Source organism: Panthera tigris, chromosome A2 (assembly GCF_018350195.1).
Source record: "Panthera tigris isolate Pti1 chromosome A2, P.tigris_Pti1_mat1.1, whole genome shotgun sequence".
Taxonomy (NCBI): domain Eukaryota; kingdom Metazoa; phylum Chordata; class Mammalia; order Carnivora; family Felidae; genus Panthera; species Panthera tigris.
Window position 1 is genome coordinate 143924163 of NC_056661.1, and position 12161 is coordinate 143936323.

Here is a 12161-nt window from a genome sequence, read left to right on the forward strand (position 1 = left end):
ACAATGAATCTAAGAAGAATGAGAATATATTTGACCCTGACCCTAAAATCGCTCTTCTTTTAAGTGGCAGAGAAGTCCTGACACTGGATCAGTAGAGAAGATGGTATCATGCTGGCACACTACTGAGCTCATTCCTTACCCCAGTCTTACTTCCCAGAAGTAACACTGTCTTGAGTTTGAAGTGTATCCTAGACTGTGCTCCTTTCATATGTAATCAATCATAATCATGAATTTTTCAGCCAACAGTGGGATTTTAATTTTATACTGACTACTCTTCACACAACTTGGTGACACGAGAACACAAATTACCATTACTAAGGTAGGGCATCAATAGACATGATAGCAAAATAATTATTAGCATCCTAACTTTCCTGAGTCTTAGCTCCTGATGCAAAAATGCAGCATAAATACACTGATGACAATGAAACACAAAAATGTCTCCTTGAATATGCCTTCCTTTTTCTTTTCTTTTCACAGCAGTATCAATCGAGTATCATGCTACCATCTTCTAAATAGTAGTGCACCAGCACACAACCAGTATCCACAGAGCTTCCATACTAATGACTTCATGGAAGGTAACTATCCAGGAAAACGGGACAAAGTCACTCCCATCTCCAAAGACCTGTTCAATATGTCCTTGAGATATTGCTGTTCCTTGTGTTAAAAAGTAGTCTTATTCCACATGCTTGCTTAGTCCTATCTACCAAGACAAAGGAATGTATTAGGAGGCATTATCACTTTCACAGTTTATGGAAGACATGCATAAATATATAAAAAGATACTACTGTTTATTCCATTAATCTCAAAAGCCCTAAATCTACCCTATGCTTAAGTGAACCCTGATGCTTAAGTGAACTATCTCAATTGCGAAGATAATATTCTCACCTATAACTGTCTGAGACCCAATGACCATTATTATATTTTTAAAACAGGTAAAAAGAGACCAATGGTTTTTTGTTACTTAGAGTTTAATATGTAAATCACGGATCTATGTATAAGACCGCTTTCCTATTAAATCTAACTACATTCTATTCTGAGTATTAATACTAATACCTTAATTTGGTACTTGGTAACAAGGAAGGGACACTGCTGCTTTCTTACTATACACCTTCCAATCACCGTGCAGAAATCTGAAAACACGATGTCCCAGAAGGTTAGTTATTACCGAAAGCGACTATGTGGTAGAAATACTTTCATAAACAAAGCCATTCCTTACCAAAACCTCAAAAAGGAGTGCTAGTAACTTATTGTTAGCCATGAAGTTACTGTCCAAAACTCCTAAGTTAAACCAACTTCCCAAACAGCGGAAGACCTTCATAAGCATCTTCTCATCTGTTCCTGCTTTTTCTACACAGGTCATCTGAAAAAAAGGAAAAAAAAAGTTAAATAATGCCCAACTTTATATTTAAACCACTAGGTCCAATCACCTTATAGGTGTAATAATGAGAAGGATAATAATAACAGCTAACAGGCAAAAGTGCTTTGTAAGTGTCGGATGCTGCTCTCAACACTCTTCATTAATCCCCACTAAAGCTACAGGCAGGCACTATTATCTCCACTTTGTCAACTGGGAAGCTGAGATAGATTACAGACTTCCCTCAGAATAGTTGTATTCCAGAAATAACTGTTTCTTAGATCCCACTTCTTCATTAATGTAATCTCATCAAAAAATTGTCTATAAGGGCAACTAGGTGGCTCAGTCGGTTAAGCGTCCGACTCCTGATTTCAGCTCAGGTCATGATCTCACAGTTCATGGGATCAAGTGCCCTGTCAGGCTATGCACTGACAGCGTGGAGCCTGCTTGGGATTCTCTCTCCCTTTTTCTCTGCCCCTTTCCCCGCTCATGCACGCTCTCTTTTTCTCAAAATAAACATTTTTTTTAAAGTGTCTTTAAAATAGTACTCGTCTATGCAGTTGATTTTACAGAATAAAAATAAGCTAGCCCGACTAATGTACATCCCCACATGAAAAGCTGACGTTTCAGCTTCAGCACTTGAACATTCTAGCAAATACGCCATTCCACATAAAGTGACTCTACTATAAATATGGTGGGTTGATAAAAGAGATAAAATGAAAACTCAGACTAAAACTCACCACTGTTTCTCTCTGCAAACTGTTTTTGTGATGTATATTTTTTCCAAAATCAAGTGTAATGTAACTTTTTCTGGATGAAAATAATGTTTCAAAATAACTTTTACAAGTAATGGATTAGAAATATAATTGCCATGGGGTTTGGGGGGCATGTGTTGGGGTTCAGAATCCCACAGTGGTCTAAATGTTGACCCTTGTACTTCTAGGTAGCCACAGTCCCCTTATGTTTGCAGTATCATCAGGCCAATTATAATTACATACTTCCCAATTAGTATGAATTGTACTGAACTGAATTGAAATCAAAGAAGAAAAACAGAAATGATTCAAGTTAAGTTCACTGCAACCACACATAAACTTGAATTGACGAAGCTCTTGATGTAAAGTCATCACAGAACCATTTGGCCTTTACACTTCCTGAATGACATTTCAATTTACTAAGATAGGATGTTTACAAATGGAATGTATAGAATGACTATACATTCTAACTTCTGACTCAAAAACAGAATTTTGAAAAAACCCTACATCTAAATCTAGTTGCTTTGAAGGGAAAAAAAATCTAATTAAATCAAACACACACCATAAAGCTTCAGAACTAAGTTACCCTGGGTTCCTCTTTAAGAACTGTATTATTGGGGCGCCTGGGTGGCTCCGTCGGTTAAGCGTCTGACTTCGGCTCCAGTCATGATCTCACAGTTTGTGAGCTCGAGCCCCGCACTGGGTGCTGTGCTGACAGCTCAGAGCCTGGAGCCTGCTTCGAATTCTGTCTCCCTCTCTCTCTGCTCCTCCCCCGCTCATGCTCTGTCTCTGTCTCTCTCTCTGTCTCTCCTCCAAAAATAAATAAAAACATTTAAAAAAAATTTTTTTGAAGAACTATATTAAGAACTCTGTCTCTGAATAAAAAACAAAACAAAACAGAACTGTCTCTTAAAGCAAAGCCTCAAAACCTGAAAGATAAATGCCAGAAGAGTTCACCAGTAAAAATATAGCAGAGGTAAGAATTGATCTTGGATTAACAAAATGAAGCATAAATGAAGGGAAAAAAAATATATTAGAGGACAGGCTCAGTTCAACTGTAAGAAAAAAACAATAATATTTGAAATTTTTAAAAGTTCAACACAATGTTTAGGAATGGCTCCCCCCGAATAGAAGACAAAAGTATAATACTGACAAAATGAGATGGAATAGAACGAATAAGGGAATGTGGGGGAAACCACGAAAAAGGTTTTAAGAGGTCTTTGGTACCTTGGATTACAGCCAGCCTATTTTTCCTGGCAATTATGGACTAATTTCATTTTCTAGATTCTGTAACATGACAAGCGACATGACACAATTATAGACCTTATTAAGTTTATTAAGTACCACAGGGAAAAATTTTTCAGATGTCATCACAACAAATCAAGCTATTGTCTGTTGTTAATTATGAGGAAGTGTTAGTCAAGCATATGACTGGAGAGTCCAAGCGGCTGCTGCACTTGACCACTGTCCCAGTAATGATGACTGCAAGGACTGTAGTGTCAACTGGATTCTTCTGACTTCACTTAAGTGCTTACAAAAAGAAAATGACAGGGGTGCCTGGGTGGCTCAATCAGTTAAGCATCCAACTCCAGCTCAGGTCATGATCTCTCAGTTCACGGGTTTGAGCCCTGAGTCAGGTTCTCTGCTGTCAGTGTAGAGCCTGCTTCGGATGCTCAGTCCCTCTCTCTCTCTGCCCCTCCCCGGCTAGTTCTCTCTCTCGTTCTCTCTCTCTCTCAAAAATAAATAAACTTTAAGAAAGAAAAAAAACGAAACAAAGAAAATGACAAGCTCGGGTCCCTTAACTCAATTTAAGCCACAGTCTGAGAACCAAAGCTTCCACAACCACTGTAAATGAGGCCCTTATTTTGTGTAGCTACAGGGCTAATATTTATACACAAAATTGTGTGGCTTGCTGAATTACAAACAACAGCTGAAATCACAATCTCATAAGATTTCTCAAGTGGAAAGTAGGAAATTGTAAAGCATGGGATTCTGAAACTTGGAATGGAGACATCTGGTTGGACCCTAATGAAACAATCTTGAACTCCCAGATTACCACATCTCCCTTACTAGAAGTAGTCTGCCTTCCAGTGTCTGAGAAGATGCCTTCTTCAGCTGCAAAGCCCTGCAATAACCTTATCTAAGATAGGTGCTTTCAAAGGGATGCCTATTCTCTTCAAGACCTACCACAACCATTTCCTGTGCCACCCATAATTATGGCCAAATCTTAGCACGTTCCAGGGGACAGGTACCCACAGAGGAAATAACTTACTAAGAGAACTCTGTAACTTTGCCACCATGTATATGAAGAAACCTAGAGAACATATGCGGAAGTGATTCTAAGGGTGTTAGACCAAGAGACACTGGAATATACCACTAAACTGAGGTAAACTCATTGATATGAATGTACTTCCTAGAGAGTCTGGATTTAATGAGTATATGGCACCCCTGAGAAGTACCAATAGGAAGGAAAATCACAGTACAAATATCTAGGATTTGGGAGTAAACCTATACCTTCTCTTTTGAGAAACAAGCTTCTGGCTTGCTACTGATTCTTGGCAGAGATTAAACATATGCCTGAGGTTCCCATCATGAACTGAGTATTGTGTGAGTTACCTAAACATAAGGTTGGGTATGCATAACAGCAACCTGTCATTGAACAGATATGGAATATAAGAGACTGAGTTCAAAAGGGTGTAAGAAAGTTGCACAAGCAGGTAGATCAGATTCCTCTGACACCAACTCTTCTTGCACTGATTCATCTCCCTCAATCCATGCCTGTTGCTTCCTGCCTCTAGTGATGCTCCTTAAAACTAGATAACTAAAGAAGAAAACTCAAGCTTGGATTACAGATGATCTGTCCAACATCATGCTGGTATCACCTAAAGGTGGACAGCTGCAGAATTACAGGCCCACATAGGGGCTGTAGTGAAGGACAGTGAGTGGTTGAAGAAAAATTCTTATGGGCAGAACTTCAAGCAATAGAATTCATTGTTCACCACATGTGGAGTAAGAGATGACTGAAAATATGGATCTACAATATGGGGCACCTGGGTGGCTCAGTCGATTAAGTGTCCAACTTCAGCTCAGGTCATGATCTCACAGTTCGTGGGTTTGAGCCCCTCGTCGGGCTCTGTGCTGACAGCTCGGAGCCTGGAGCCTACTTCAGATGCTGTCTCCCTCTTTCTCTGCCCCTCCCTGTTTGCACTCTGTCTCTCTCTCTCTCTCTCTCAAAAATAAATAAATATTAAGAAAAAAAAAAGAAAATATGGATCTACATGTATTTATGGACAATTTTCAGTGCTATGGATGATCAGGGATTTGGAAGAAGCATGGTCAGAAGATTGGTGACAAGAAGTCTGAGGCAGAAGTACATATGAATGGTATACAAACAGGCCCAGACTGTGGAGTGATTTCTGTCCTGTGTGAATACAGAGGAATCTTTCAATGACAGAGGGACAAAATGACAAACTCTATAATATCAGTCTCTTTCCCCAGCCACCCAGTGCTTACTCAATGGCCTCATAAACAAAGTGGCCACAGTAGCAGGGATGGAGGCTACACTAGAATTAACATGGACTTCCACTAAGTTAAAACTACTGATGAGTATCAAACCTGCCAACAGCAGAGACCAACACTGAGGCCCTAAAATGGCACCATCAGCCATAGGAACCAGATTGACTGATTATGTTGCACTTCTATCACAAAGGAAGCAGAGATTTGAAGGACAAGACTCATAGGAAGAAAGGAAGGAAGAGACTCATATTCTGGATATGGATATGCCTTCCCTGCTTGCAATGCTTCTGTCAGCAATGTATCATTTATGGATTCACCGAATGCCATATCCAACCATCATGGAATCCTGTCTAATCAAGGAATTCATATCAGGGTAAAGGATGTATAGTAAACAGCGAATCTGAGCTCTGTTGGTTTTGAGATCTTGGCCCCCAAGGAAGGAATGCTTCCACCAGGAAAACACAAACATGATTCCAGTAAATTGGAATATAAGTCCACCATCTGGACAATTTGGGCTTCTTATGCCACTGAACCAATAGGGAAAAAAAGGGCAGGGGGTTAATCTGTAGGCTGGAGTGACTGATCCCAAAAACCACGGGAAAACTGAGTTCCTTCTATACAATGGAAGCAAGAAGTTCTTGGTCTGGAACCCAGAGAATTTTCTAGAGAGCTTCTTAGTAATTCATGCTCAATAGTAAAGATTAATGTAAAACTACAGAAGCAACAACAAAAAACAGCGGGATTGCTGATGGCTCAGATTCTTTGGGAATGAAGGTGTGGGTCACAATACTGATATTGAATTAGAAAATAACAACCATGGCTTTTTGCCTCTAGGGAGCAACTTAGTATTTTAAGCTTCCTCACCAAGAGAGATACCACTGTACTAGAGTAGAAAGCCAAATCTTCTATAATTTCTGTGCGCCGGTTAGCTCCAATTCGTAAGGAACGGCTATGTACTTCTTCAGGTAACACTGTAAGGATCTCCAGCAAAAAAGGCAGAGAAGTTACATCATTGCTATATCTGGAAAAGAAAAGGGGAGAGACAGAAGTTATTTACAGTCAGAAAATAATCACATAAGATAACAACAGGCCTCAGAATAACCTACAAAAGCAGCATTTTTACTACTGCTAAAGTGGAAAAGATATATATGTAATTTTTTGGAGAGGTATCTGGAGATCAAAATTTCAACTTGTATAATCTTTGACCTAGCAATTCCACTTCCAGAAATTTCTCTCTCAGAAAAATCTCGCATACACATGCAAAGTATACAAAAATATGCACTGTGGTATTTTTATAATAACAAAAAACTGGGAAAATATAAAGGTCCTCCATAATTAGGATAAAAAAAGTTACAGACAGTCATACAATGGAACATACACAGCCATTATACTGAATGAAATATCTACGTCCTAACATGAAAAGATGTCCACAATGTATAAAGTAAAAAAAGTATATGGAATATATTACATATGAACAAATGAATACATAGTACATTAAAATGCATATGCACTTATTTTAAAATGCTTAAGAGAAAAGTCTGGAAGGCTATACAGCCAATCATTAATAGTGATTACTCATGAAATATAGGAATAGGGAGACAGAAAGGCTTTTACCCTGAAACCTTCCATACTATTAGAATTTTTTCAAGAAGCATGTGTTAATTTTCTCAGTAAACATTTTCTTAAAACAAAAAAAATAAATTATCCATATAAAGGCCTTAATGATGCACTGTAGTGGGAGGTAAAAAGGACATCCACTTTGTTCAAAAATAATTTTCTTAACCAAAATGCAAGCAAATACCAAGATTATCTTGCCAAGACCATGAGGAAATGCTTTTATTCAAAGTAGTAGGCTCTGTGTATCTAAAAATGATACTGTCCTTTTGAACAGATAAGAAACAAACCCCAATTAATAAGAACTTTTATGCATAATGACTTTTAAAAAAAATTTAATGTTCATTTCTGAGAGAGAGAGAGAGAGAGAGAGAGAGAGACAGAGACAGAGACAGAGACAGAGAGATAGATGAAAGCACGCATGGGGGAGGGGCAGAGAGAGGGAGACAGGATCCCAAGTGGGCTCCACACTGACAGCAGAGAGCCCAATGGGGTGCTCGAACTCACAAACTGTGAGATCATGACCAAAGCCAAAGTTAACTAACTGAGCCACCCAGGGCCTCATATGACTTTCAATTTAATAATCTTAAAACATTCTGACAATGTTTTTATAGAACTGCTGACATGTCAGTTAGTGGGAGTGACCCACAAGACCGCGAAAGACTTTGCTGCAGTTAACTCAAGGAACATGTGTGTGTGTGATTTTAAGGGCCTTTTATGTCCCACGCAACATACTTCTGTAATACTTAAATTTTAAATGATTTTCTTTTAATCCAACAAAAGTTAATAATAAATAATTCTACGTTAAGGGTTTGGGAAAATACTCCACATGTCTAGCTAATGCTAACAAATTTCTCTTTGTAGCTTAATAGTTATTCCAAATGCTAGTATACAGTCAGTACAACTTACTTTTCCACCAATGTTTGCACACATCCCTTCCAGGAAGGCATCTGTAGTGCAAGATCTGCTATTGCTAAAGCCAGCTGAATAAGAGAGAATAAATAAATGAATCGATGAACAGATATAGGGTTACCATCAACACTAGTTGGCAAGCAAAGAAACTAAACTTTTTCCAAACAATATGACAACGAAGACTGACACCCCCCTACCTCTCCTCATCTCCACAACTACATATCCATGTAAACTCTTCTGGGCTGGCTACCAATTGCTAGGATTTAAAAAGTTAACCTCTAAAAATGAAAAAACCAAAACAACAAAAAGAAGCCAGAAAGAACACACTATAGATTTTCCTCAGAATACATTAATACTTACTTTTATTTGGCAATACCATAGAACTTCACGGACAGATAAATTATACTTTGCCAAAAGGCCAAAGCTACTGACAAAGTCAGCCCTTTGACTCACTTCTCAAGTAATGGAATGCCATTTCCCTTCTCTTTCCATTTCTCATCTTGAAGCCTTAGGCAAAAGCCTCCTTCCTCTTCAAGGGCACTTCTACGCCAGGCAGAGAACACATGTGAGTATGTATTCACTAAAGCTTCCAGTTTTCCTTTCCAATGTATTTCCCAGTCTAAGGGGGAAAGGCCAGATGGTTCACTATTTCATTCATGAGAATTTTACCAGCCAATTGATCCAGAAAGGATTTTTTTTTTAAAAGCAACTATGTAGACTTCTGACCCAGAACAGTAAACAGTACTTTTATCATCTGCAATTTTAACAGTGGGGTGGGGGGAAGGGCACATTCCTGCCTGTGAAAACTTCTACTCACCTCCCCCACTTCTGGTATTTAAATTGGTTTTAAATCAAATGAACTCTAAGATTAATATAGAAGATTTACATTTTCACTTTCTATCCACTTAAGAATATAGCAAGGAGTCTGTAATAAAGTTGTTAACATTACTTAACATGGCCTAGCAATGTCAATCAAAATTAATTTGATGAATCCAAATGACCTTACAAATTTCCCTAATGAGAAGCACAGGATTTACCTGCGTTACAATGACAGGTGACAAGTCTTTCAAGTTCTGGATATGGGTTAGTAATGAGTCCCGTAAAGAGGCATGAGAGTCTGTGGGGAGCTCATAAAATGAGGTCTGAATCTTCATTTTCATGGTCTGTGCAGCAAAATAGCATGATTCCACATCCTGTCGGATCTGTAACAATTGGTCTGAAATCTCCCATGCATGAACCTGAAAGCAGACCAAACAAAAATGTCTTAAAGATTATTTTACTAAATAATTTTAATGTATCTCAATACACATAAAAACACATATAGACCAAAGTATAACAAAAATCTGACAAGCTAAATCACCCACTAATTCAGCCAATACCTCAAACTATGTATTTATAGGCCCTGTTCAACAAAAGTATTACCTAAATTCTTCTGACTCATTCTGGGAAGGCATGAGAGTTATCAATCAGGTCAATAGATCTAATCTTGCTGATCAGAATCATTAATTGTGTAGGGGGAGAGTATGAAGAAAAAAAGTCCCAAAAGATCCTACTAAAACTGGCACTGTGTAACTTCCAAACCTATCTATACGTTGGATGTTTCTTTTCCACCTGAATAAACTTTTGTTCACTCTGAGAATGGAGTCTAGAAACCATTTTAATATATCTATAAATAGGAGAATAGATTTCATATTGGTCTCAATAAGCCTACCTTTCAGTCTTTAGTTCCTGAATAAGACAGCAAAAAAATTATCTCACCCCAAGTGAATATTTCTCATACTTCTATTATTTTCTGATGTATTTATGTTTGGCATAGTACTACACATAATGCTAAAATCATTTTCACAGGAGAAAATAAATATATCTATTAAAATAATAATGGAACAAAAGCACAGGAATTGGTCTCTAACAGCCAGTCACAGTTATAAAAGAGAGTTCTATTTTGAAAGATAACTTTGAGAACAAAGTCCAGTACTACACAGAAGACAACTAATTAACAACTGATAAAATTCTAATCTAATTCTACTAAACTGCCTCTTCTTGGGAGAAGGCTAAAATGTCTGGCAATAAGGAACTGAAGAAAAAGTTTCAATCTTAGTTCAGGAATAAAGGCAATTGTGAAAAGAGATCACATAGATCTGCCTAGTCAATTTCTTATGATGATAGAGTACTTCACAAGTAATATATAATGATTCTTCAAGATCTTTCCAAAGATAAACAGAAGTTAAGGAAGAGAAACAGGTAGAATAAATGGTCTGCACAAATTCCCAAAGTAAACTGAAAACAGAGAGACCCTGAAATTCATGACAGGTTTATTAACATAAAACTGAGCTTTCGGGGCACCTGGGGTAGCTCAGTCGGTTAAGCGTCCAACTCTTGGTTTCGGTTCATGTCATGATCTCATGGGGTTTGTGAGTTTGAGCCCTGCATCGGGCTCTGCACTAATAGTGCTTACTGAGACTGCTTAGGATTCTCTCTCCCCCCCCCCCCCCCCCCCCCCATGTTCTCTCTCTCTCCCTCTCTCTCAAAATAAATAAACTTAAAAAAAATTCTTAAAAAAAACCCCAAAACTTTAGCATTCAAATAAGATGGTGGAAAATAAGCATGAAACATTGTATCACAAAAAATCTTCCAGTCACCTAAGTTTTTAGCTATTCAGTATCTAACCAGTAACTCAAGCACACCTGTAGTTTAATGACATCAAAATATATTTTGCTCAAACTGATATTTTATAATCGAGTCTTTTTTTCTTTTTTTATTATTTAAAAAAAATTTTTTTTAAGTTTATCTATTTTTGACAGAGACAGAGTACAAACATGAGCGGGGGAGGTGCAGAGAGAGAGAGGGAGACACAGAATCTGAAGTAGGCTCCAGGCTCCCTCCAAGCTGTCAACACAGAGCCTGACACGGGGCTCGAACTCAGGAACTGTGAGATCATGACCTAGGCCGAAGTTGGACGCTTAAATGACTGAGCCACCCAGGGGTCCAGTCTTTTTTTTTTTTTTTTAATGGTTATTTTTGAGAAAGAGAGTGCAAGCAGGGGAGGAGCAGAGAGAGAGAGGGAGACACAGAATCCAAAGCAGGCTCCAGGTTCCGCTTAACTGAGCCACCCAGGGGCCCCTAATCTTTTCTTTTTCTTTTTCTTTTTTTTAAAGTAAGCTCTATGGCCAACATGGGGCTTGAAATGATGACCCTGAGATCAAGAGCTGCGTGCTCTACTGACTGAGCCAGCCAGGCACCCCTCAAACTGACATTAAAAAAAATAATTGCAGAAAGATTCTATGAAGCCTTGTAATCTCCATAAATGCCCTCATAAAAACACACCAATTAACGAACAAAATTAAAGCACTATGGACATTTAAAACAAAACCGGATATTATTGAGTTATCTCTAAGAACCCCAAAATATAAGTTGCTGGAGACAAACCAGTAACATCTAAGACCCGTGTAGTTTCAGCTTCAGTAAAAGCAGAAGCAGAGGAAAACAACAGGGTATCTAATGGATCTAAGAGCAGAGGAAAACCTATAGAGCCAAAAGATATTCAATGGAAAGAAAGAACAGAGAGACAATTTGAGAACTGAAAGTGGAAGAGTTTTGTCTAATCCAAAAGCAGGTGGGTAGAAGAGGCCTACATAAAATCTAAGGAGATGGTGCAGTCTAGCTTCTATAAACTCTTGTAACTGGAAGGACAGGATAGGACTACAAACTGAGGACAAGTGCTGTGAACTGAGTCAAAATAATGCAGGACAAGTAAAATGAGATAAAGGAAGAAAAGAAGAAGGTAACAAAGCTAAGAAATCTTAGGAATCAAACTACCATATTTGTAAATACTATCAGAAAACAACAGAAAAGGAAGTTCTTTGAAGATGAAAACACTACCCATAACCACACCTCCTAAAGTTCAGAAAGACTAATTTCACACACAAAAAAAACAACTGAGGTCAAATGCTATATAGCTATAGGAGGAAAAAGAAAATAATGAACAGAATAACATCTTTACAAGGAAAGTAGGC

The 12161-nt window shown here is 38.1% G+C and overlaps 1 protein-coding gene across 4 annotated transcripts in view; it reads right to left on the reverse strand.

The window, feature by feature from the left end:
- TNPO3 (transportin 3) overlaps positions 1 to 12161 on the reverse strand; it is a 78028-nt gene that overhangs the window by 40121 nt on the left and 25746 nt on the right. For 2 of the 4 annotated variants that reach the window (XM_007078070.3, XM_007078071.2), the window contains 4 exons: positions 9186 to 9386; positions 8146 to 8219; positions 6487 to 6643; positions 1217 to 1360 (listed from right to left, as the gene is read on the reverse strand). In XM_007078070.3, coding sequence (XP_007078132.1) covers positions 1217 to 1360; positions 6487 to 6643; positions 8146 to 8219; positions 9186 to 9386 — 576 coding nt within the window. Of the gene's footprint in view, positions 1 to 1216; positions 1361 to 6486; positions 6644 to 8145; positions 8220 to 8601; positions 8768 to 9185; positions 9387 to 12161 lie in introns of those variants that run through there. The other 2 variants (XM_042971898.1, XM_042971897.1) reach the window with 2 other exon arrangements.